The 25,835-nt window shown below is 48.6% G+C and overlaps 1 protein-coding gene, 2 long non-coding RNA genes and 1 other non-coding gene across 8 annotated transcripts; 2 read left to right on the top strand and 2 right to left on the bottom strand.

Moving 5' to 3' along the window:
• Window positions 1-97: 97 nt before the first annotated feature.
• On the top strand, window positions 98-25,550 carry NCAPD2 (non-SMC condensin I complex subunit D2). 5 transcript variants are annotated; one of them, XM_027541105.1, is made up of 32 exons: window positions 98-820; window positions 1,553-1,702; window positions 8,553-8,628; window positions 8,909-8,967; window positions 9,426-9,607; window positions 9,993-10,135; window positions 11,834-11,961; window positions 12,033-12,156; window positions 13,197-13,344; window positions 14,318-14,515; window positions 14,840-14,974; window positions 15,069-15,156; window positions 15,249-15,429; window positions 15,887-16,011; window positions 16,512-16,745; window positions 17,044-17,218; window positions 17,757-17,841; window positions 19,420-19,553; window positions 19,864-19,996; window positions 20,089-20,173; window positions 20,249-20,416; window positions 21,012-21,181; window positions 21,900-22,011; window positions 22,085-22,208; window positions 22,291-22,446; window positions 22,774-22,951; window positions 23,038-23,132; window positions 23,619-23,699; window positions 23,791-23,974; window positions 24,622-24,748; window positions 24,845-24,997; window positions 25,207-25,550. In XM_027541105.1, the coding sequence occupies exons 2-32, from the start codon at window positions 1,576-1,578 to the stop codon at window positions 25,290-25,292; spliced, it is 4,194 nt and encodes a 1,397-aa protein (XP_027396906.1). In that variant the 5' UTR covers window positions 98-820; window positions 1,553-1,575; the 3' UTR covers window positions 25,293-25,550. The 5 variants fall into 5 exon arrangements, with proteins under 5 accessions (XP_027396906.1, XP_027396908.1, XP_027396909.1 ...); XM_027541107.1 differs by having other exon boundaries at window positions 19,864-19,957; XM_027541108.1 differs by lacking the exon at window positions 8,909-8,967.
• On the top strand, window positions 9,029-9,350 carry LOC113893870. The gene has a single exon (XR_003511390.1). It is a non-coding gene; the product is annotated as a small nucleolar RNA U85 (small nucleolar RNA).
• On the bottom strand, window positions 18,053-20,148 carry LOC113892356. The gene is made up of 2 exons (XR_003511034.1): window positions 20,062-20,148; window positions 18,053-18,488 (listed from the first exon to the last, which is right to left on the bottom strand). It is a non-coding gene; the product is annotated as an uncharacterized LOC113892356 (long non-coding RNA).
• LOC113892355 lies at window positions 20,286-21,905 on the bottom strand. The gene is made up of 3 exons (XR_003511033.1): window positions 21,595-21,905; window positions 21,034-21,332; window positions 20,286-20,373 (listed from the first exon to the last, which is right to left on the bottom strand). It is a non-coding gene; the product is annotated as an uncharacterized LOC113892355 (long non-coding RNA).
• Window positions 25,551-25,835: the final 285 nt, after the last annotated feature.

Consider the following 25,835-nt stretch of genomic DNA (forward strand, 5'->3'; position numbering starts at 1 on the left):
AAGCCCCGCCCCGCCGCTTCCGTTCTGACCGCCGGAAGTTTTTAATGCGCTAGAAGAGCAGAAGGTGTCGTCTGCTTTAGGGAGTCCCAAAATGAACTTCAAGCAAGAAAATTCACCCGTTCTTATTTCCTTGGGCGTCCCTCAACTGAGGGAGATGAAGGTCCAGAACCTGGAGCCCAGAGCTTCCTTTTTCCGTGCCCCACAGCAGTTTTGCGCTATAGCTGTTTTTATTCCCCCTATTTGACCGGGGAGGAAATCTGAGGCTGACGGAGTAAAGTGAACTTCTGGACGTCACATAGCAGACGAGATGGCGGAAGCTGGACTAGAGCCTAAGCCTTCTAACTGTCGGCTTCTGTCCTCGGGGGTGACTGAATGGGTCACTGTCCCAGGGGCACGGCCACTGCTCAGCTAGGAACTCGACTCCTCCAGCAGGCACCGCGGAAAAAGAGGACTTTGTAGGGAAGAAGGCGGGCGCGAGTGCGGCGTGGGTGGGGGAGGGAGCTGGAATCTAAGTCCCGCCCTCCTTGGGCAGTCGGCTCCTGCGCTCTGATTGGTCGGTCTCTGCAGCGAGCGTCGCGATTGGGTCCCTTGCGGCCGTTGAGATTTGAACTCCACTTTTGTGGCTTTGCCCGCGCCGCGCGGGGCTAGGTGACGGGTGTTTTCCTCTGCCTGGCGTGTATTGCCCAGTTTCTCTCCCCGCGGGAGTGCTGCCTCGCATATTGGTGCATATTGTGCCCTCCGTGGGGTTTTTTTGTTTTTGTTTTTAATTCCAGCCCCACGACGCGAGTTGGAGGAACGGCGGGTGAAGCTCTCTTGTAAGGTGTGGTGTTCTGGGGGAGCGGGGAAGAGAGGCCGGGAAAATCTGGCATCCGGCAGTGAAATGCGGTATTAAGCTGTAGTAGATGTGTTCTTGTAGTACAACGTGGTGGAAACAGTCAGATCCGCAGTGGAATTTGAGCAAATCGCTTAACGTTCCTTAGTTTCAATTTCCTCATCTGTAAATGGAGCCAAATTACTATGGACTCCATAAAATGGGCATTTTGGAGACTTAGATCAGGTATGACGTTCGCGTAGCCTAATAGAACCTGGCACAGAGTAAACAGTAAATATTAATGATATGTCATTCTGGAGACAGGAAACCCATCAGCTCACACTGGGTCACTCTGGTCTTAGATGAGACCTCTCTATATACTTAAGTTTTCTCATAAAAACAGAAATAAGAGTGCTAACTTAATGCATTGATATGCCACTTTACAGTTCTTTAAATATTTTAATATTCCTTGACTCCTTGTTTCCTGAGAGCAACTTTGTAATCAGAGATCAGTAATCCTGTTTTACAGATGAGGCCCAGGGGGTTAAGTGATGTGACCAAGTGTCAGAGTCACAATTAGAGTTCAGTTCTAGTCCAGGGTTAATCACATCCTTTAAGATAATGTTATTAGCTTGATGCAAAACTAAAAAGCATGTATATTCAAGGAGAAGAGTAAAAGAAGCAGATTAAAAAGACAGCCTTTAGATGTAGACCCTGACTTATTTGCTGTTTGGCTTCCAGCCCTGTGAGCCATTGGGAGAAAGATGTCTCCCCAGGTATGGGAATTCCATCTGCCCTTATCCCCAGAGGAGTTGTTGAAAAGTGGAGGGGTGAATCAGTATGTCGTGCAAGAGGTACTGTCCATCAGACATCTTCCATCGTACCTTAAAGGTAAGACTCCATAGCTGCCACTGTGACTAGCCCTTCAGAACAACTGCCGGCATCTGATTCTATTGTCTGTCTGTTCCACTACACCACTAAGCTCCATGGGGGTGAGGGACATGTCTTTTCTGTTACTTTCTGTTTTCTGTGTAGTGTTGTGTTAAATGAAGAATATATTCATTAACCACTTTCTCTAAGGTACACAATAAACAGTTCTGGTGTATATGATTAGTCTTTGGGGAGAATTTAATTTTTGATGTTTACCTCTTACCATATGCCAGAATAGAGTCGTGGTGGTTTTAAGAATTATAGGAGAAGATGTCTTCTAAAATGTCTGAGACTTGACCTGACCTGTTTCAGGTAATAGTTTTTTAGAGTCTAGATCACATTTCCAGGAATGTCCAATGATGGAAAAAAGCATATGTGCACAGTAGCAATACTGTACAATATATGTATCGTTCAGTTACACACTGAAACCTATAGATGACCGCAGACAATTCCTGCAATTATCAACAAGACTCCATGCATAATGTCACTGTACTGCTTGGAAGTGTCTTGTATCAGTTAGATTGCTTTGGAGAGTTACAGAGAGTAGAGATTAAGTCTGTTATTGCCCACAGCAAGTAGGGTTCATTCATTATCAAGCAGCTTGATGATATAACTGCAGCTTGTCTCTTCTTGGCCTCCCCGTTACTGTTACCAGATCACGGCTCCTTGTTCTGATGAGCAGAGGTAGGGAAAGGGATTTTTCTATCTTTTATAACAATTGCATTGCTTTTGGCATTTAGAACCCTAAATATAAGTTCTTTAAATAATTCATGATCAGATCATTTAATTTATTCAAGCATTTACTGGTGATAATGCTGTTTGCCAGTAAGTGTTCTCTTCAACTGGGGATACAGTAGTAAACAGACAAGATGACAAAATTGTTTCTCTCACAGCTTTCAACAAGTAATAAATAAATTGTAAATGCCAAGGAGAAGAATTTTTAAATATAGAAAAAGAATACAGTGTGCATTATAGATTGGCATTTTATGTTGGATGATCAGAAAAGACTTGCTGATAGGAGACATTTAAGCAGAGACCTTACAAGTGAGGGCATTAACTATGCAGATTCCAAAGGAAGGGCAGACAGGAAAAGTCAGTCCTGAGGTGGAAAAATGACAGTGTGATTGGAGGGGAATATGCTAGGAAAAAAGAGGTCAGGTGGAAAGTAATACAGATCATTCTAGAGTCTTGAACCTCAAAATGTGGTCTTCAGGAGCATTAGTATCATTAGTTAGGAGCTTATCATGATTTACGAGCTTATTAGAAATGCAGGAAAAAAACCCATCCCCAAACTGCTGAATCAGAAAATCCATTTCTTAAGAAGATCCTCAGATGGACATTTGGTGGCTCAGACATTAGGAATCTGCCTGCAATGCAAGAGACCCAGGTTCAATCCCTAGGTCAAGAAGATTGCCCTGGAGAAAAGAATGGCTACCCACTCCAATATTCTTGCCTGGAGAATTCCATGGACAGAGGAGCCTGGTGGACTGCAGTCCATAGCGTCACAAAGAGTGTCTACTATGTTGAGCAGAGACTGTAAGGGGCAAGGGAAGAAGCAGGGGCTAATTCAAAGGCTAATGAAATAATACCAGGGAGCTTGCTTGGGGTGATGGCAGCAGAGGTGATCATAAAAGGTTAGATTCTGAGTAAATTTTGAAAGTAGAGTCAACAGGATTGTTGATGGACTGGATTAGATTTACAGGGTTAGAAAAAGAAGAATCAAGGATGATTATAAGGCTGTTTGACTTGAGCACCTAGAAGAATGGAGTTGTCATCTACTGAGGTGGGGCAGTGTAGGAAAGGAGAAGGTTTAGACTGTTGGTTATATGATTATGGAGTTGAGGGGAGAGGTGCCAACTAATGATACATATTTGGGATTTAACATTTAACATATAGAGGGTGTTTAAAGCCATGAGATTCAGTTGAAGAAGAAAAGCATTTTCAGACATAAGACCTAAGACAGTCCAACATTTGAAGGCTGGAAAGATGAGAAGGAACTAATAAAAGAAATGAAGGGCCAGTCACTGAGGCAGAAAGTGAGCAAAGATGCTAAATGGAAGCTAAATTAAGAGACGTTTGAAAAGGGAAAGGAGAAATCAGCTGCACATTTAATCCTGGACTTAGCAACGTGGCACTTGCTGGTAACCTTGATGAACACTATTTCAGAATGGTAGGCTCAAAAGCCTGATTGGAATACATTTGTGAGAAAGTGGGATGAGAGAGGTAATTAGAGATGGTAGGTTTAGATAAGCCTTTCTGTTTGTGGGTTTTTTTTTTTTTTTTTTTGCTTTAAGGTGTAGCAGAGAAATAGGGTGTAGCTAGAGGGGCAAACAGAGTCAAGGGAGGATTTAGTATTTTTTTTTTTCAAGATGAGCAACATTACATGTGTTTATGCTGAATGTGGGGCCTCCTATGTGGTGCTAGTGGTAAAGAACCAACCTGCCTACACAGGAGGTATAAGAGACTTGGCTTCCATCCCTGGGCCAAGGAAGATCCCCTGGAGGAGGAGATGACAACCCACTCCAATATTCTTGCCTGGGAAATCGCATGGACAGAGAAGCCCAACAGGGTTCATGGGGTTGCAAAGAGTCGAACATGACTGGAGTGACTGAGCACACATGCGTGCCTGCCGAATGGGAATAATCCGAGAGGGGAGAGTTGATGATGCAGGAGGGAGAGGGAAGAAGGATTGTTGGAGAAGTATCCTTTAGGGGGTCAGAGAGTATGTGATGGGGGTGGGCGGGAGGAGATGGTTTTATTAGAGCAAGGACGGTTTATCCACGGCAGTGCAAGAGAAAGGAGAGCATGTGGACCAAGATGCAGATAGTGCCTGCTGATAAATACAGAGTTTGGCGCAGCTGGAGTCTCTCTTCTGTCTGATTCTGTTTTGTTATGGGTGGAGAAAAGGTGTGAAATAATGCCTAGAAGAAAGCAGATAGGCCTGGGAACTTGTAAAAGGCTTACTAAGGGCCTACTCGAAGTCCTGAGATGAGAATAGTTGGCATGGTTGTATGTTTTTTCAAGCCACGTTTATAATTTTAAAAAAGCAGAACAGAGAATTGAATATGTGATATGACCTTGACAGTTGAAATAGTATGCATAGAAGATAAACTGAAAAAATTAGCCAGATGTTAGCAGTGTTTGTTTCTTTCTCATTTTCACTTTACTGTATTTTCGAGATTACAGAAGGAGGTTTGTAAGAATGGGAGATGGCTTACAAGTACTGAGTTAGATTGTGTGCCAAGTATTACCCTGACTGCTTCACATGGATTATCTCACTTAATCTTGACCAAAAAATTCTGAAAAGCCCTATGAGATACGATCTGTTATTATTCCCAATTTACAAAAGAAGAAACTGAGACTTGGTAAGCTAAGTAACTTAGTCTAGTAAATGTTCAAGCTGAATATAAATGTAAGCAGTGTGACTAGACTAGATCAGTGGGAGGTGTGAATGGAGAGAATCATTGAATGTAATAAAAAGTAGGTTAACAGGTAATCTTTGAAAGAATAGCTGTTAGATTCATCAATCTCAGAAACTAGGTTTCAGGGAATTGAGAAAGATTAGACAGATTTTAATGGGACATGAGAGCAAACTCAAATGAAAGGCATTGATTGTTTTTGTATTGTTTGTTTTAAAGAAGTGGGGGCCTGAGCATGTTGTCAGAGAGTGTTCCCTGGAAAGGATGAAATCAGAGGTGAGAGAAAGGAGATAAGACTTTGGCAAGGCAGTGAGAACAGCTTAGCGCTGGAACAGAAAATCTTTTCACTTGAGACTGAAACAAAGTGGGAAGGTGTTGGAGGAATGATTTGTTGACTGAGAGGCAGGATTACTTTGGGTCTCGTTCTTTGGGTAAAGTAGAAAACGGTCATCTACTGAAGGAAGAGAGGCAAAGGGTCAGAGAACGTATAAAGGGGAGGCTGTGCTGTGAGTATAGTGTACGGAGTCAGTAGGAGTTGGGGAAATAAAATAGTTTGTTAAACGTTGCAAAGGACCAGGTCATAGTTGGACAACATAACACTGTAATGTGATGAATCAGGTCAGCGAGCCAGCAGTGATAATGGAGTACAGGTTCAAGCTTTACTTTCCAGGCAGACCAACTTGGTGCCACAGAAAAGATTTTGACAGAATTCTTTCCCTCCCCACCCACAGAAAGAGCTAGATCTACAACTTGTTTCAAAAACTGACTCCATACAGGGGTAGCAAGGCTACCGGGTTTCCCCGGTGGCTCAGCAGTGAAGAATCCTTCTGCCAGTGCAGGAGACTCAGGTTCGATCCTTGGGTGGGGAAGACTCCCTGGAGAAGGAAATGGCAACCCATTCCAGTTTTCTTGCCTGGGAAATCCCATGAACAGGAACCTTGCGCGCTACAGTCCATGGGGTTGCAAAAGAGTCGGACACGATTGAGTAATTAAACAGCAACAGCAGCACTTTCATTACACGGGGCAGCAGCAGCAGTTGCAGTTCCCGGACAGCCACATAATCACAAGGGTAGACAGCCTGTACACTTGAAGCCGTCCTCTACCCAGATAGCCATTCTGCTTTTCACTTTGAGGAAGTATGCTACTGCTGCTGCTAAGTCGCTTCAGTCGTGTCCGACTCTGTCCGACCCCATGGATGGCAGCCTACCAGGCTCCCCCGTCCCTGGGATCCTCCAGGCAAGAACACTGGAGTGGGCTGCCATTTCCTTCCCCAATGCATGAAAGTGAAAGCAAAGTCGCTCAGTCGTCTACAATTCTTAGCGACCCCATGGACTGCAGCCCACCAGGCTCCTCCGTCCATGGGATTTTCCAGGCAAGAGTACTGGAGTAGGGTGCCATCGCCTTCTCCATTGAGGAAGTATAGCATTCAATAAATTACAAGAAATATTCACCACTTTATTATAAAACAGGCTTTGTACTAGGTGGTTTTTGCCCCCAACTGTAGGCTGTTATAAGTGTTCTGAGCATGTTTAAGGTAGACTAGGCTAAGCTGTAGTATTCAGTAGGTTAGGTAGTATTAGATTTTTGACTTAACAATGTTTTCAATTTATAGCAGATTATTCCAAATGTAGGCCCATGGTAAATCAAAGCAGGTCTATGGAGGCAAATGAACCTAAGTGTATTGCAAATGTTTGAACACACTAAAGGACTAGAGAACTAAGTAACTAGGAAAGCCAGCATTTTGACTGTGAGTTGTATATGAAAGAGCTTTACACAATTAGCGTCAGGTAGGTAGTAAATTTTTTTTAAAGGGGTGTGGGTTAGCAGTTCTGAAACTGTTACATGTGCATACTAGGATTAAGCAAGTACATAAATGAACTTATGTTTTTAATATACACTAGAGGTAAAAATGGCACCCCACTCCAGTCCTCTTGCCTGGAAAACCCCACGGATGGAGGAGCCTGGTGGGCTGCAGTGCATGGGGTCGCTAAGAGTCGGACACGACTGAGCGACTTCACTTTCACTTTCATGCATTGGAGAAGGAAATGGCAACCCACTCCAGTGTTCTTGGCTAGAGAATCCCAGGGATGGGGGAGCCTGGTGGGCTGCTGTCTTTGGGGTCGCACAGAGTCGGACACGACTGAAGCAACTTAGCAGCAGCAGAGGTAAAAATAGATATAGGAGTATGTCCATTTATACCTACACACATGTATGTCCTGCATTTTGCAGTCTGGGTGGAAGGAGCTCCTAGTGGTCAAGTACGGGACTGTCTGAACGACAGAAGAAAAAGTAATAGGAATGGATTAAAACAATAAAACACTCATGAGCCCATTCTGACATACATAACTGAATACATAAATTATGTATCGAAGGGAAAGCTCATACTTACAGTGGCATTCCCATTAGTGACTATATAAAAGGAATGATAGAGATAGGCAAACCACCATTTAATAAAAGTAATCTTTGTGTCAGGTAAGAGTCATCCCTTGTTGCTTAAATTAGGGGCAGAATGTAGTGAGAAACAGTATGTCTGCATAGTTGCAAAGTATCTCCCTCCACAAGATACTTATTAGTTGCAAAGGGGAAAATAGTAACTTTGCAGTGGAGACACCTGGTGAACCCTACCGACTGATCAGTTAACATTGCCAGTAATAAGGCATCATGTCCTTCTGGGTATAATGGTTGAAGGACGCAGCCTCCCTTTCTCAGTGATCTAGCCAAAAGCACATGACCTCAACCTAATCATGAGAAACTAGCAGACAAACCCAGAGTGAGGAACATTCTATAGAATAACTGGCAAACAACACTTCAAGTGTCAAAGACAAAGATCAGAGGAAAGTAAGGAGGTGTGGTGGCTAAATGCAATGTGGTGTCCTAGGTTGACTCCTGGCCTGGGAAAAGGATAGAATTAGAACAGCTGGCAAAACTCAAGCTCTACAGGTTAGTCATTAGCGTGCAGTTACTGTTCATTTTCTGGTTTAGAATAGATCCTTATAGTAATACAAGATGTTACCATTGTCTGGGTGAAGAATACAGGAACTCTACTGTTTTTACTACTTTTATCATTTCAGACTCTTAAAAAGATTCTGGGTTTGTATTCATTAGTAAGTTGGACAAGTCACAAAACTACTCTGACATTTAACTTCTTTTGCCACAAAATAGACACAGTACTATTTGCTTCATCTCGATCAGAGATGGAGTAATAAAACTCAATTGTTTTGATAAAACAGGACAAAATGTCAGGTGTTACTTTAATAGATTACATTGAAATGAACTGTGTCCTTTAGTGATTCTACCAAGAAAATCAGTTAATTCCATTTTTTTCTGTCTTGAACAGAATTAACCAGAAATGCCTCTCTCTCTGTACTGATCAGTTTCTTTCACCTTTACAGCTTTTCAGACCGCCTTTCGAGCTCAGGGGCCCTTGGCCGTGCTGGAGCATTTTGATACCATCTACAGCATCCTGCAGTAAGTAACGTAGCTCCTCTGGTACTTTCAAAAGAATTAGTGGCTATTTGCCCTAACTTTGCATGTTAGTCCGGAAATTCCATATTACAGTTCACTGATACTTGGTTCTGGGTGCTGATATTTCTTCTCATGAGCATTTACCCTAGCTCGCCACCGTATTTATTCAGACGAGTGATTGCACATGTTTTTATAAGCATTAGACTCCTTGGGTTTGATCTGATCTGTTAGAATGGGCTCTGCAGGTTCCTGGCTCACCCCCGGCACTTTCTTTCCCTCATAGTCACTTTCGAAGTATAGACCCTGGCCTCAAGGAAGACACACTGGAATTCCTCATAAAAGGTGTTTATGGGAAGGGGGTAGGGGATGGAAGGTGTATGTTGCTGATTGCTGCATTTTATCAGCCATGTGATGATATCAAGGCTGTGGTGAATCAGTTGGTTTGGCTAAGCCCGGGACCTCTGACCTACTAGGTCTGTAATCTTGGTGGGCGATACAGAGCAATGTGTGTTCACTGTAAGGGCAGACCGACAATATTCTTCCTACTTGTGGGCTGCCTCTCTTCAATGGAGGCTGTTCTTCCCGTTGCCAGAGAGAACATGGGGTAACGAGTAAGAGAGTAGGGATAGGGCATGCTCGGGACATCAGGGTCAGGTGTCCAGAGGACTTAGCCTGTGCTGTGGCCACTGAGAGATGAAACACAGATCTTTGGTAATCTGATGGCTGCAAATGCTGGGGCTTTGAAGTTGGGTGGTGTGAGTAGCGTGAGTGAAACTGACCCCAGATCCTGCCCTTTGCAGTGGTGTCCCGCCACTCCCAGGAACTCCCTGCCATCTTGGATGATGCAGCTTTGAGTGTGTCAGACAGAAGCGCCCACCTGAATGCCCTCAAGATGAACTGCTATGCTCTGATACGCCTCTTGGAGTCCTTTGAGACCACGAGCAGCCAGACGGGTCTCATGGACGTGGAGCTAGGCGGGAAGGTAATTTGGTGTTCCTGGCTCACTTAATAAGGGGTCTGGGGAGATGGGGGAGTTGGTGGGAAAGATGGAAGTCAGTGATTCTGAGAATCCTTTCCCTTTCTGCCCTTGGTCCTTGTTTAAAGTTTATGAGAAGGTACTCAGAAGTATCACAGGGTAACTTTTGCTGAGAAGCAGCTCTTTCATATTTTGAAACTTGTAATCCTTCTGTCTTACCTTCTACCTTGTCTTGACACTGGATAGCTTGGGCACTCAGACTAACAGATTGTGATCCTCTTTTCTTCCTCATTTTTTCCTGCTGCTGCTACTGCTAAGTCACTTCAGTCATGTCCGATTCTGTGTGACCCCACAGACGGCAGCCCACCAGGCTCAATATATCCTTTTTTAGGGTAGGAAATCCCGGGCCAAGGCAACCCATGGCTTTGACTGGGAGGAAGAGAGGCAACCAATTCTTCAGCTTTTAACACAGCTGCTCCAGTTGGACATCCGTCACTTGTGGAACCACTCGATAATCGAAGAGGAGTTTGTCAGGTGGGTGGTGACTGCGCCAGGGGATGCTGGCTGTGAGGAATGAGGGCTCTGGTGTTAGAGATGCTTTTGAAATGCTTCATTTCATGCTGCAGTTCTGTCTAATACATAGACGTGTGCCAGTTACGTTGAATTGTTCAGAAGTAGACAACAAAGGTTAGAAACAGCTTTATTCAGTCACGTAACAGTATTTACAGAGAATCTCCTAGGTACGTGGCTGGTATCATTAAAGATATTGAAAACCAGCATTTCTGCTCTCTTAAGAGTTTGTATTTTAGAGCAGAAGACAGTTTTTTATTTTTTATTTATTTATTTATTGACAGTTTTTTAAATAAGCAAAATATATAGTATGCTTTCAGGTTTATTACTGTGGAGAAAAACAGAAGGGGTGGGAAGTGTAATGGGAAAGGGCTGTAATTTGTATCAGTGACTCTAGCAAGACTTTTTGAGGTGGTGACATTTGAGCAAAGCCTTCAAGGAGGTAATGAGAGCCACGAGGAGAACGGGAGGCAGAGCAAGGGCAGGAAATAGGTACCAAGGACGGAGTGTGCTGAGCAGGTCCAGGTAACAGCACTGAGGCCAGAGCGACAGCTGAGACAAGGTGAGGGCTGAGCTGTGAGGTCGGGGCAGGGGAAGCCAACTGCAGGGCCCCTAGGCCATCACAGTGACTTCACCATCAGCATGAGGTAGGGCCCCTCGGGGTTCCAAGCAGGGCAGTGAGGTGGTCTGGCTGCCCTAACAAGGTCACTCTGGCTGTTGTGTCAAAACAGACTGGCAGGAAAGGAGGAAAGCGGGAGACCAGCTAGGAGGCTGTGGCGGTGACTTGGGCAGGAGATGGCCGTAGCTTAGACCCAAGAGGGAGTGGAGATGGGGAGCCGTGGGTGCAGTCTGTATTTGTTCCTTAAGGAGAGTCTACAGGATGAGCTGGCAGATGCATTAGAGGTTGGAGGAAGGGTGTGGTCGAGGATGACTCACCTTGGGTTCTGGGTTGAGCATTTGAGAAAATGGAGCTGCCAGTAACTGAGATAACAAAGCCTGTGGGATTGTGTTTAAGGAGAAAGCAGAAGTTCTGCTTTGGGTGTAGAAAGTTGGAGGTGCCTGTTAAGACATCCAAGTAATGTCACTTTTGGGTGTGAAATGTACAAAGTGAAGTAGTAAGGGAGAGAGATCTGAGCTCGAGCACACATTTGGGAATGTAACGTGTTTATATAAATGGTTTTTGTAGCCATGAGACTGAATGAGATCAGTAAATCAGTAAGCATAGCTAGAAGAGAGCAGAAATCTGAGGACTACCTCGGGGTGCTCCAGCATCAGGAGAGTGATTTGAGGAGGAACCAGCTAAGAAACAGAGCGGAGCCTGGGCTCCTGCTGCCAGATGAGGCATGTTTCAAGGGAAAGGGAGTGACCAGTTGTGTCAGATGCAGCTGAAAGTTCAGCCAAGATGATGACTGAGTTGGCCATTCAACACTGAGAAGTCATCAGTGATTTTGTCTGACTTTTATCATATATTCAGCTTCTGTGCAGACATCATAACTTGTGGGAAGGAGGGAGTACCTACATGGCGGTCAGCAAAGCAACTAGATGCAGAAGGTGATAGAGTATAGGACCCTGACTGCAGCAGCAGAGATAGAACGAATGAGGCAAGGGCAGTATAATTGAGTCCAGACCACTGATGTCATCATCTCAATCTTCTTTTCTCAGCTTGGTTACTGGCTGCTGCTACCGCCTCCTGGAGAACCCCACCATTAGTCACCAGAAGAACCGCCCTACCCGAGAAGCCATAACGCACCTGCTGGGTGTAGCTTTGACACGTTATAACCACATGCTGAGTGAGTCGGCCCTTCCTTTTCCCCACCCCTCCCGAGGCCCAGGGTCGTGGCTCATGTGCAGGACTCCGCAGGTGCCACTGTGAAGATCATCCAGATGCTGCAGCACTTTGAGCACCTGGCATCCATCCTGGTGGCGGCTGTGAGTCTTTGGGCAACTGATTACGGAATGAAGAGCATTGTAGGAGAGATCGTAAGGTGACCCTGCCTTCTCTATGTTTCTAATTCTCATTTTCCTCAGGTAGAAGAGGAATATTGGAGACAAATTCTCTGTGTAACACTACATTCCTTCAGATGTTGTTGTTAGTTGCTAAGTCATGTCCAACTCCTTATGACCCTATGGACTATAGCCAGCCAGGCTCATCTGTCCATAGGATTTCCCTGTCAAGAATACTGGAGTGGGTTGCTATTTCCTCCTCCAGGGGTTCTTCCCAGCCCAGGAATTGAACTCCTGCATTGGCAGGCAGATTCTGAAAGCTTGCTGCTGCAAGCTATGTGTTACACCAGAATTCGTGACCTCTGGAGGAGAGGATTTCTATCCGGGCTCAGAGATGAGGCTTGACTACTTAGAGCTTTTTGTGTAGCGAAGTTCTATTAAAGTATAATAGAGAGAGAGAAAGCTTCTGACACAGACATCAGAAGAGGACAGAAAGAGTGCCCTGTTGCTGGTTTTTAGCAAGGCATTTTGTGTCTGTTAGCAAGCTGCTAATCAGATAAGAGAGATTCCTCAAGGCTGAGGGAGTTTCACTAGGCCCCTCTCCCACAATATGCATTTTTGAGATAGGGCGGCACAAAGTGTGTCATCCCTGGCCGTAAAACAATTAACATGAATACTGGTTTGTTGAGCCATTATCACCCCAAGGTTTGAGAAGAGAAAAAAAAGGTTAGTCTTAGGTGAAACTATTTTGAAGAAAGGCAGATTCCAAAGCAAATACATCATTTCACTAACATAGCTTAAAAAAATATTTCCATAAGAAAAATTGGTTAGCTCAAGGCAGAACCAGGTGCTATTAGAAGCCCCTTTAATTTTGTTGTAGAGAAGGGCAAAAAGGCTGCCACTTGCAGCTTATTTCCTCCTGCCACTTGGGCACCTCTGGCCTTCCTCTGTTACCCTTTCAATTCTTTACCATCTGACCCACCAGGGAAGCCCCCTGCAGATGTTAGATGTCAACTTAATTCTTGCCGGGACCTAAGTGATTAGGTTACGCTGCTCTGGCTGTGTTTATTCCCCTGTGTAGAGAGATTGGACAGAAGTGTCCCCAGGAGCTGAGTCGGGACCCTACGGGGGCAAAGGGTTTTGCAGCCTTCCTGACGGAACTAGCAGAGCGCATCCCAGCCATCCTGATGTCCAGCATGTGCATTCTGCTAGACCATCTGGATGGAGAGGTAGGTGGTCGCTTGGTCAGTGGGTTGTGAGTCCATTTTTGAAAGGCTGTTTCTTAACATGAAGGTAGTAACTTTCACATGAAGTCAAATTGTCTCGGCTTATCACTGTGGCAATTCCTTCCTGTAGAGAAGCAGATGAAGTTTATTGAATTAAAGGGCCATGTCAGTCTCACACTGGTTTCATCTCAACCTGGTAGAGAGATGACAGTTCCACAGCTTAAGTCAGTGAGAGACTCAGCTGTGGTTCTGGGTCCATCCATTCTGCAGGATGAAGCCCCTTTCTGCCACCCGGCTCTCAGATGCTCCCATATCACCTCTCTCAGTTCTCTTGTCCTCAGTGTTAACCTGGCTCCTTCCCAAACCTGATATTAGCTCTCCTCAGTGAATGTTAAGAACCACGATAATCTACTCATTCACCTAATGTATTGATACCATGACTTTAGATTGCAAGATCCCATTCTCTGGCTCTCGGCGTGGCAAAAACCCTAAACTGTTCTCCCATCAGATTCTGCAGTGCACATGGTCAGGCCTAGGGCTGATTGCTGTTTCTCTGTCAGTGAATTGTGGGAAGGGGATTGTGAGGGAAGGCAGTGTTATTAGTAAGGATCAAAGGCTTTGAGGCCTCAGAAGCAAGGTGGTAATTAATGCTTCTGAAACATGTATTGGTGGGTGGATGTGATTTCACATTCAGCTGCCACCATGGCTACCTCCTTGCATGGAGGGGAGGGGAAGGGGTACTGCTCTGGGCTCTTACTTGTTTTGTCCCTACATTCTCTTCTGAGCAGTCAAGGCCCTTTTGGCATTCAGCTTTTTCCAGTGACCTCAGGGTGAATGCCAAGCTTCCAATGCAGGGGGATGCGGGTTCTATCCCTGGCCAGGGAACTGAGGTCCCGATGCTGAGCAGCATAAGAGTTTAGGGCAAGGACAGTCAGGGTGGGGGTGCAGAGCCCCCACCAGCCTCGCTCTCCCTCAGAATTACATGATGCGCAATGCTGTGCTGGCGGCCATGGCAGAGATGGTGCTGCAGGTCCTGAGTGGGGATCAGCTGGAGGCGGCATCCCGGGACACCCGGGACCAGTTCCTAGACACTTTGCAGGCCCATTGCCACGACGTCAACTCCTTTGTGCGCAGCCGAGTTTTGCAGCTCTTCACCCGAATCGTCCAGCAGAAGGTGAGTGGCCATTGACGTGATAGAGACCCACAGAACCCCTCTGTGCAAGCCGGAGAAAAAAGAAAAGTAGCTGTGTCAAAGAAGAGTCTAGAATTCAGGATTTCACTGCCAATAGTAAAGGTCCTCCTCTATCAGGGACAAGGATTCTGGCTCCATTCAAGAACTACACTGTATTAATACACACAGTATTCCAGAACTGTTCACATCCCGTAGAAAAGTTTCCTCAGCTGAGTGGCTCACACATGTAGAGTGCACTTCACCATCATCTTGACATTATGGCCAGTGTGGGCTGGGATCTGATCCTCTCCTCCTGCCTCCCCACAGGCTCTGCCCCTGACGCGTTTCCAGGCAGTGGTGGCCTTAGCTGTGGGGCGTCTGGCAGACAAGTCGGTGCTGGTCTGTAAAAGCGCCATCCAACTGCTCGCCAGCTTTCTTGCCAATAATCCCTTTTCCTGCAAGGTACGTAGCCCTTGGCCCACCCAGAAGAGGGATTAAATGGAAACAGGTGAAATTCCACGAGTCAATGATCCTGATACTCATTGTTTCTTGGTAGCTTAGTGACACTGACCTTGCTGGACCACTGCAGAAGGAGACCCAGAAATTACAAGAGATGAGGGCCCAGAGGCGAGCCACAGCGCCTTGTGAGTAGGGGCTCTGGGGGAGCTCTCAACCTTGACACCCTTTTCCCCACAGTGGGGAGCTCAAGGCAAGAGTCTGAAACCTTCTCGTTCAGCCGCAGAGCTAGACCCCGCTGAGGAGTGGGAGGCCATGCTGCCAGAGTTGAAAGCTACCCTGCAGCAGCTGCTGATGCTTCCCCAGGAAGGAGAGGGGATGTCTGAGGGCGTTGCGGAGACAGAGACCCCCGAAGAGGTGGAAGGACGCATCCGTCAGTTGCTAGCCAAAGCTAGTTACAAGTATGAGAAAGAATGCAGTATTCTCTCGTGACCCATTAGGTTTAGAGTTCACCTTTGGGAAACTATATATATATATATGTTTTTAATTGAAATACAGTTGATTGGCAATGTTGCACTAATTTCTGCTGTACAGCAGAGTAACTGTTATACACATGTATACATTCTTTAATGATATGTTTTTTAAAAATGAGAAATCTCTTCCAAGCCTGCTTTCTAGCCACGTAGTTCCCTTCCCATGGAGCAGCAACAGTAGTGGTTAAGCGCCTCCTTCTAGAGATAATGTTTAGTCACACAGCCAAACTTAGCTTCATTTCCCCCTGCCCCCTTTTCACACAAGTGACAGAGTTCTCCACTGGAAGGTCTGGGTTCTCGGTGGATTTGTGGGCTAGGCTGTCTGACACAGGCTGCAGTGATGCTCTCAAGGGGGCAGGATTGGTGACAGGCCATGTTCTGTCAGGCAGGCCGTCATCCTCACTCAGGAAGCCATGGGCCGCTTCCAGGAGTCTGAACCCTTCTGTCATGTGGACCCGGAAGAGTCAGAGGAGACCAGGTTCCTCAGTCTCTTAGGAACCATCTTCAAAGGTAAATTCCTTTTCCTTCTTCAGTCAGCAAACAAGACACTTCAGCTAGTATTTATGGCCCATTGACTTTATGTCAGACACTGACCTGACTCACAGCCTGGCACTGAAAGAGGCCAGAGCGGGGTCTGCAATGTGTCTGCTTGGGAACGGAAGCAACCCACAGGCCTGAGATCCATAGTCATAGGGAGTAGAAGGGTATTTCAAGCCATAGATGACTCAAGAAATCTTTTCTGAGAAATGAACCAAGATATTTTAGACTAAATTCTAAATTTATACTTTCCTATTGGGAGTTCCCTGGAAATCCAGTGGTCAGGACTCCACATTTCCATTGCAGGGGGCATGGGTTTGATCCCTGGTTAGGGAACTGAGATCCTGCAAGCCGCATAGCATGGCAAAACAAAACTTTCCTATGGTAGAAACACATACTCATGGATGTTTAGAACTGTTGGGTTTCCCCATATACCCTTGAACAAAAACTATCCTGTAATTCTCTAACTCTAGGCCCAGCAGCTCCCACCCAGGAGGAGAATCCCCAGGCGGCTGCAGGGAACTTGGGCCCAGGAGAGACTGGCTGTAAGGACAAGCCCAGTGGGTCAGAGCCTGAGGAATGCAGTGATGAGCTGGTGAAGCAGGAGTTGCTGGTGCAATACCTGCAGGATGCCCACAGCTTCTCCCTGCAGATCACCAAGGCCATTGGCATCATCAGCAAGATGATGTACGAACACACGACGACAGGTGTGCCGGCATCCCCACCACAGAGGCCAGGGCTTGTGGTTGGAAGGACCCATCCCGTCCGTACTTGATTGATGTCCGTCTGCTCCTTTGAAGGGCCCAGATTCTCTACTTCCATGTGGCTGCTGTAGCCCTGTGGAGTGTGCATATAGCATTTGACAGGGCACTGGAGAGAGGTGGGGTCCTCAGGAAAAATGGGGAGGGTGTCCCCTCACATGTTGCTACATTAAGAGAGGTTCTGTCTTTAAGTGTTGGGGCGTTTCGCTGCACTGATAGGTGACATTTGTGTCTGTCCTCTCAGTGGTGCAGGAGGTGATTGAATTCTTTGTGATGGTGTTCCAATTTGGGGTACCTCAGGCCCTGTTTGGGGTACGCCGCATGCTGCCTCTCATCTGGTCGAAGGAGCCTGGTGTCCGGGATGCTGTGCTTAATGCCTACCGCCAACTTTATCTCAAACCCAAGGGGGACTCCGCCAGGTACACGGGCTGCATTGCCTTTGCTAACTTCCTGAAGTCAGCCTCTCCCAGGAGGTGTCTAGTCTCCTGAGGGGAGGCGGGGGAGTGGGCTCCTCCCAGGGGACTTGTAGACCCAGAGGCAGTAGGTCTGTGATGGACTGGGGGAGGGAACTCCCAGTGAAACCCAACCTAAGCAGTTATTTGGTTTATTTTTGTTTCTTTTTATTGAAATATAATACAACATTATGTAAGTTACAAGTGTAGATTGTAGTGATTCATAATCCTTAAAGGTTATATTGTTTTTAGTTATAAAATATTCCCCATGTTGCACAGGGCATCCTTGTAGCTTATTTTACACAGGATAGTTTGTCCTGTTAGTCCCCTGCCCCGTAGATTGCCGCCCCCCAGCCCTCTCCCCACTGGCAACGACTAGTCTGTTCTCTTTGTGTATCTGAAATAGTTGTGTATTGTTTGACACTGGCGGGATTGCCTAATAACCTATTTGCCAGGTTTAGCTTCTCCGTCTTTTAATGACCCCTGATCTCTGCTGTTCCCATAGAGCCAAGGCCCAGACTTTGATTCACAATCTCTCTCTGCTGCTGGTGGACGCCTCAGTTGGGACCATTCAGTGTCTTGAGGAAATCGTAAGTATGCTCACTTCCACTTACTCACTCAGCAAATATTAGTAAGATTATGGTGTGCTCAGCAACTTACTTAGCCCCTCAAAGAAATATAAGATTATCTGCTTTCAACTCTAGTTGGCGGCCAAAAAACATAAAACGTTTTAGAGCAATGCAGCCGATAGTTAAGTGGTATAGGTAACAGTTATTGTAGCGACAGTAATATAACACATTATGCCAGGCACTAATTTAATCACTTTGCTCGTATTAACATGTTTCATCCTCACAATGGCTCTAGGAGGCAGTATTATTATCTGCATTTTCAATAAGAAACTTGAGGTAGAGGGAGCTTAAAGAACTTGGCTAGCTTCAGCCAGTTAGCGACAAAGTTTAAGATTCAATCTCAGGCTTCAGAGTTCCAGAAACCATACTCCTGCCTGGTACGTTATGTTGACGAGTAGAGAAGAGAGCAGTGTCAGGTCGAAGAGTTGAGGGCAGAGCTTCCGAGTCAAGGGCAGAGCTTCCTGAAGGTGGCAGGACTTGATTTGGATCTTGATGCATCAGATTTAGAGAATTCAAGAGAGGAGGGGAAACATTTCAGACAGACCTGAGCAAGAGCACTGCCTGTGTTGTACAAGGAAGACCGTTGCGTTCTGGCCCAAGATTGTTACCTGGAAAAGATAGTGAAGCTGGAAACGGGTTGGAGCTGAACTGGGAAGATCTGTGGGATCTAGGACTTGAACCTTAGCGGCCAGGGGCCCCAGCATTTCAGTGTGACAGAGCTACTTTGAAGGGTTTGGGTGGTAGGGCTCAAGGGAGAGATGGTGCTGACCACGAGCCTCCACTGGGAGGAGCAGCACCACCAGCCTCATTTTCTCCTCACTGCGGAAAAGAAAAGCCTGCTAGAGGCGCCTGGCCTGAGATGGCGCAGGGCAGCAACTGGCCAGGAGCCCATACAGCAGGCCACAGAGAGCTGTTTCCATCAGTACTTGGTGAGCAATGCTGTGGCCTGATGAAGCAGACGTCTGGGAAAGCACAGCACACAGGCTGGTGGGAGCCAAAGCAGGGAATGTTCCTGGAGGCTGCTGCCGGTGTGCAGTGACAGGGATCTGGACTTCCGGGGTGGGAGGAACAGCTATAGAGTGGCACTTCATGGAAGACAAATTTTAAAAGGGAGAAAAGGTGGAATGAGCGACCGATGCATTAAAAATCAGGTGACAGAGGTTTGAAGCATATGAGACTATTCGTGGTGTTGTCACTGGCAAAATGAAAAGGCAAAGATGATGGTATCCATTTGGGACACATTGAGTTGATGTTAGCAGTGAGAAAACCTACTAGAAATCTCCACAAAGTGTTGTCCAGACTATAGATGTGCACACTCGGCAAGGTCAGTTTCAGCACGTCATCTAAAGAAACGTTTGCAGGCAGGAGATTGGAAAGTAGCAGAGGTGGAGGTATCTCCCAGACCCCAGCTTTACATCTTCAGCTGCCTAAGGAGCTTCCTCTCCACTTCGGGTTCTCAGTGTTCTCTTCAGAGGAGGTAGACCAAGTGTCAGGGGATTTGTTACTCTGGGGCCTGAGCCCTTTTTCTTTTCTCTCCAGATCTGTGAGTTTGTGCAGAAGGATGAATTGAGCCCAGCAGTGACCCAGGTGCTGTGGGAGCGGGCAACCGAGAAGGTGCCCTGCTCCCCTCTGGAGCGCTGCTCCTCCGTCATGCTGCTTGGGATGATGGCACGGTGAGGCTCAGATCAGACAGGCCGAGGGGTGAGAGAGAAGAGAAAGGTTCCCTGAGGACCGTTACTACTGCTCCAGTGAGAGCACTCGGGCCGGCTGTGCTCTGCGCGTGCGTCGCTGCCTAAATGGAGGCAGTTCCAACCCGCCCAGCAGAGTGGTCAGCGGCGCGCGAGGGATGCTGAGGGCCGGCCCCACACGTAGTGCCCCAGGGCTCACGAAGCCCTGGGTTGGGACCTGGCTCCTACGCTCCTTGGTGGTGTTCCCCACACAGAGGTGTCTGAGTGGCTTTAACTCTACGGCTTCTTCTCCTAGAGGAAAGCCAGAGATTGTGGGAAGCAACTTGGACACCCTGGTGAATATAGGGCTGGACGAGAAGCTCCCACCGGACTACAGGTTGGCCCAGCAGGTGTGCCACGCCATCGCCAACATCTTGGACAGGAGGAAGGCACGTGGGGTGGTGACGTCCAACCTAGGGAGAGTGGGTGCCCCTTGTCCACCCTCGACACTCACCCGCGTTGTCTTCCCTGCCCTTAACAGCCTTCTATGGGCGAACGTCACCCTCCCTTCCGGCTGCCGCAGGAGCACCGCCTGTTTGAGCGGCTGCGTGAGATGGTCACGAAAGGTGAGCTGCCGCGCAGAGCCTGGGGCAGAAGGGCTCCTCTGTCTGTGGTGGCAGCTTCCCCCTCTTCCTGTGCAGGCAGCGTCCACCCAGACCCGCTCTGGGTCCCGTTCAAGGAGGCGGCTGTGGCCCTCATCTACCAGCTGGCTGAGGGCCCCGAGGTGATCTGCGCCCGGATACTGCAGGACTGTGCGAAGCAGGCCCTGGAGAAGTTGGAGGAGAAGAGTGACCACCAGGAGGCCCCCCGTAAGTGGGCAGGGGGGTGGTGGGCCCATGGCAGCAGCCCCTGACACCACCACCTCCTGCAACCACTCTGACCCCCTCAGCCCTCCCTGTCCCTTTCTGTCACTCAGGCTGCACAGTCACTGCTACCATGCCCTCCACCCTCATGTCTTGCTTCTTTTTTTAAATAATTGTATTTCTTTTTGGCTGTGCCCAGTCTTAACTGCGCAGGCATTTCTCTAGTTGCAGTGAGTGGGGATGACGCTGTAGTTGTGGTGCATGGGCTTCTCCTGGTAGTGGCGTCTCTTAGTGTGGAGCGTGGGCTCTAGGGCACAAGGGCTTCCGTGGCTGTGGCTGCCAGGCTCTAGAGCACAGGCTCAGTAACTGCGGTACCTGGGCCCAGTTGCTCCAAGGCATGTGGGATCTTCCCGGGCCAGGGATGAAAACCCGCGTCTGCTGCATTGGCAGGTGGATTGTTTACCATTCTCTACCAGGGAAGCCCTCCTGCTCCTTGCTTGGGTATAGAGCACGTGAGCCAGGGACCATCAGAGAAAACAGTGCGGGGGCCTGTGAGACTTGATGGCCTTTCTCTCCCTGCTTTCCTGCCCCCGTCCTGCAGAGGAGACGCCCGTGCTCCCCACCTTCCTGTTGATGAACCTGCTGTCCCTGGCCGGGGACGTGGCTCTGCAGCAGCTGGTGTACCTGGAGCAGGCTGTGAGCGGAGAGCTCTGTCGGCGCCGAGTCCTGCGGGAGGAACAGGAACACAAGAGGAAGGAGCCCAAGGAGAAGGTGAGCGGCGCGCCTGCGCTTTGGAGTTCCTGCCCCAAGTCTTGCCCAGACTCGCTTCTGGCCCTCAGGTCCTTTACGTTCCTTCTGGGGAGCTCTGCTTCTCGCCTATTCATTGAGCTCATGGGGGCTCTGCCTCCTTGCTCCTGATAACCTGGAAACGATTAGTGAGAACATAAATGGATCACCCACGAGGTGTTTTAGGTAAATCCAGAACATCGAGGTAGGGGCCTCAGCATAAAATCCAGGCTGTGCCCGAGGCAGTGTTTGCTAGGCCCCGCACACTCCCACCCCTTGCTGGCAGCCTTGGAGACTGGGCCTGGCCCCTGATGGGACCTTGTGTTCTCTCCACTAGAGGCAGTGATGTCTGGCAGACAAATGAGATACAGCCCTGCAGCAGTGGGGTAAAGTCTCACCTTCTCTGTGACCTTGAGCCGTTGTCTGGCAGGTTCCATCGATTTATTTTGTTCAGGAAGTTATATGCTGCTATGAGGATGAATCGGAAGAGATGTGGGATGCTTTGGCCACTTTAGACACAAATGGAGGGGATTTAGTACTTTTCCTATTTAATTCATGAGGCTTTGCTCTTCAGATACACGTGACAAGCCTGTGAAGAGCTTTGCAGAATTTGCCCTTCCCCAGATCCATTCATGTGAAATGAAGGGTAGGCTGGAATCAAAACTGTCTGCTCACCCATGATCCCTGGCTGCTTTCCCATCAGAATTCAAAGTCTGAGTCCACCTTGGAGGAGGAGATGGGGCTGGGTGGGGCCACAGCTGATGATACTGAGGCAGAACTCATCCGCGGCATCTGTGAGCTGGAGCTGCTGGAAGGTGAGAAGGGCTGCTGGGTGAGCCTTCCCCAGCCAGGTAGCCCGTCCCACACCTTGACTTGTTCTTTAACCAGGCAAACAGACACTGGCTGCCTTTGTTCCACTTCTGCTTAAAGTCTGCAACAACCCTGGTCTCTATAGCAACCCAGAGCTCTCCACAGCGGCTTCACTCGCGCTGGGCAAGTTCTGCATGATCAGGTGGGCCCCAGGGTGGACACTGCCTTCCCGAGGGGGGTGGGGGCTTGTGCGGTTTCCCTGACGATCCTCTCTTTGCCTCTAGTGCAACTTTCTGTGACTCCCAGCTTCGTCTTCTGTTCACCATGTTAGAAAAGTCCTCATTCCCCATCGTTCGCTCTAACCTCATGATTGCTACTGGGGATCTGGCCATCCGCTTTCCCAACCTGGTGGACCCCTGGACACCCCATCTATATGCTCGGTGAGAGACCCCTCCCAGCGCCGTCTCGGTCCCTGCCAGCCCTGGAGGCCGTGGGGAAGTCGGTGTGGGAATCCCCAGAACTGTGTCCCCCCGGTCTTTAGGGTTCCCTCCCACATCTGGGCACGCCCTGGCTGGGTGTGACCCAAAGGGATTGATGCCTCTCGTCTAAAGCCTTGGCACCAGGCTTGGCCTCTTTCCCCAAACTCAACTCTAGACATCCTCGACCGGTACTGTCAGAAGAGGCCGCGGCTCCCTACTGAGGGCCTCCCTGCCACCATCGGGTGCGCCCACAGTCCCTGTCCTAATGCCGTGAGATTTCATCCCTAGCCTCCGGGACCCCTCTCAGCATGTGCGGAAAACAGCCGCCTTGGTGATGACCCACCTGATCCTGAAGGACATGGTGAAGGTGAAGGGGCAGGTGAGCGAGATGGCCGTGCTACTCATCGACCCTGCCCCTCAGATCGCTGCCCTGGCCAAGAACTTCTTCAACGAGCTCTCCAACAAGGTGAGAAGTGGGGTGGCTTAGGACTTGCTGCTGAGGGACGGGGCAGTCATGTGCTGGTCTCTGTGACCTGGCTCTCTCTTTTACAGGCGAACGCCATCTATAACCTCCTTCCAGATATCATCAGCCGCCTGTCAGCCCCCGAGGGAGGCGTGGAGGAAGAGCCTTTCCACACCATCATGAAGTAGAGTCCCTGGGCCTTGGGGCATTTGTTCCTTTGTAGAGCAGGCTCGGGAATCACACAGACCTGTTCGTGATGTGTGATGTCCAGTCTGATGCTCTGAGCCGTGTGGACTTCAGCATCAACCCGCCTCTGTAGTATTCCTCCTGTGTAAAACGAGGCCCCCAAATACTTGGTCCTTAGTTCTTGAGAAGATTCAGTAAGATAAAAGTCCTAACACATGCTTACATGATAAGCATGTAAACAGGACTCATTGGATGGCAGCTGCTTTTGTTCTAAGTTTCCAGTCACACTATAAATTCCTCAGGAGGGTGGGGTGGATCCTTCCCTGAGGTGAGGGAGCGGGCAGGAGGGACAGGCCAGGGCAGAGAAGGGTCTGCCCCTGAGGCAGGAGGGCGACAGAAGGCGAGTGCCGGGGAGGGCCTGCGTGGGTGTCAGTGGTGGGCTCGGGGCTGCCCCCAAGGTGGTCCATCCGTTTCCCGTCCGCAGGCAGTTGCTCTCCTACATCACGAAGGACAAGCAGACCGAGAGCCTGGTGGAGAAGCTGTGTCAGCGCTTCCGCACGGCCCAGTATGCTGCCTTCCTGGAGGGTTCTCGGGGCTAGAGGAGACCCTTCCCTCGGGGGTCCCGCTGAGCCTCACCACACCTTCCCTGCTTGCAGGACTGAGCGGCAGTACCGGGACCTGGCGTACTGCGTGTCTCAGCTGCCCCTCACAGAGCGGGGTCTCCGAAAGATGCTCGACAATTTCGACTGCTTTGGCGATAAATTGTCAGACGAGTCCATCTTCAGCGCCTTTTTGTCCATCTTGGGCAAGTTGCGGCGTGGGGCCAAGCCCGAGGGCAAGGTGCGCGGTGCCTGCTGCTTTCAGGCTGCAGCTCACACGGGTGTTCTGAGGCTCCAGGTTTCTGACTTAATCCCCAGCTGATTGCAACCAAGTAACCGGGTGACCTGAGACCAGATCTTTCTGTCTCCAATTCTATTCTTTCTTTTTTTCTTTTCTTCAGGAGACTTTCTTAAGGGCCATTTCAGGTTCAAAGCAAAATTATAGTAATTCTCATGTACCCCCAGTTACCCACATCCCCTGCCACAGGCTGCGCGGGACATCTGTGAACCTGCCTTGACACATCCCCGTTGCCCAGAGAGCGTGATTTGCAGGAGGGTTCACTCCTGGTGATGTGTGTGCTGATGAATGTATCGTGACTGTGCCCACCACTGTGTGTACTTAACAGTCGACGCCCCGCCCTGAGCGTCCTCTGCTCCCCTGCTCACCCCCCTAGTCCTGCCACCACTGATCCTTCTACTGTCACGGCAGCTTCGCCTTTCGCAGGGTGTCATGTAGTTGGAACCACAGAGCGTGTGCTCTTCTCATTTGGGTTCTTCCCTTTAGTGATCCACATTTAAGATTCCTCCGTCTCTATTCATGGACTTGTTTCTTTTTAGTCATAGAAATAACGATTTCCAGGCCTGTTTCTAATCTGTTTTTCCCTCCAGGCTGTAATAGATGAATTTGAGCAGAAGCTTCGGACCTGTCACACCAGAGGTTTGGACACAGTAGAGGAACTTGAGGTTGGCCAAGGCAGTAACCAGAGAGCCCCGTCAGCCAGAAAACAGCCAGCTGGTACGTGGGGCCGCCCTTTGGGAGATTCTGGGCGGGGCCCTCCTCTCAGATAGAGGTTCCTTTTTCCTTCTGGACCCACACCTCTGCTTCTGGTAGCCGCTCGGCACAGGCATGTGGCTTCTACAGCCTCAGACGACTTTGTCACACCGAAGCCCCGCCGTACCACCCGCCAGCATCCAAACACCCAGCAGCGAGCTTCAAGAAAGAAACTCAGGATTGTCTTCTCGAGTGATGAATCCAGCGATGAAGGTGCCATGCTCCCTTCCAGACCCAGCCCGGCAGGGGTGGGGTGGGGCGGGGGCCAGGCTGACTTTTGACAGGGTCCTACTGTGTAGGCCCCACCCCCAGGTCATCTTCCTGTGCAGTGTGGTCCAGGACGGTCCCATTTGTTCTCTGAGACCTATTTTTCACCATCTTTGTGACTCAGCTTTTTCTTATTCCCCCAATTCTTTGTACAGAACTGTCAGCAGAGATGACAGAAGATGAGACACCCAAGAAAACCACCCCCATCCGCCGGGCATCTGCTCACAGGCACAGGTCCTAGGGGCAGCCTTGCCTATCCCAACCCTGCTGTGCACGTGTCTTATAAAGAGTGACCCTGAATTCATTCCTTTTGTAAAATGCTTGTTTGCCTGTCTCCTTGGTTTTTTAATGCATAAATGGTCATTATAACATAAGGCTTTGCTCTTAAACCAGCCCAACTGAACCGAGTTGAGCTGCTTTTCCTTGGAATGTATATATATATATGTGTGTTTGTCAGTTTTCTTGTTTTCTAATGAATAAATATTTTTATATAGTTTTAGAGGTTTTTCCTAAGCTTGTCTTTGTCTTGTCTTTCTCGCTAGCCCGGAGGCAGGCAGCAGCAGAGGGTTATTGATCCGGAGGGAGACGCTGAGCCCAGGGGTCTGATGTGTGTCCAGCCCCTCAGTGCCTAATCTCTCCCCAGCCTCCCCCCTGCACGTGGCAGGACGCTCAGCTGTGTAGCATTAGGCAGCGCCTAGACTCCAGAGCCGCACTTCTCAATCTAGGGGCAGTTTTACCCTCTGGGAGACATTTGGCAACCTCTAGAGACTATTTCTTTGTCACA

Source organism: Bos indicus x Bos taurus, chromosome 5 (genome assembly GCF_003369695.1).
Source record: "Bos indicus x Bos taurus breed Angus x Brahman F1 hybrid chromosome 5, Bos_hybrid_MaternalHap_v2.0, whole genome shotgun sequence".
NCBI classification, from domain to species: Eukaryota; Metazoa; Chordata; class Mammalia; order Artiodactyla; family Bovidae; genus Bos; species Bos indicus x Bos taurus.

What these genes read in the sequence shown, in the direction of transcription:
- NCAPD2 (XM_027541105.1), top strand. Translation starts at nt 1,576, where the DNA reads ATGTCTCCCCAGGTATGGGAATTCCATCTGCCCTTATCCCCAGAGGAG. An exon ending in ATCGAAGAGGAGTTTGTCAG is followed by an intron (nt 10,136 to 11,833) that starts GTGGGTGGTGAC and finishes TTCTTTTCTCAG; the next exon opens with CTTGGTTACTGGCTGCTGCT. An exon ending in AGCCAGAAAACAGCCAGCTG is followed by an intron (nt 24,749 to 24,844) that starts GTACGTGGGGCC and finishes TGCTTCTGGTAG; the next exon opens with CCGCTCGGCACAGGCATGTG.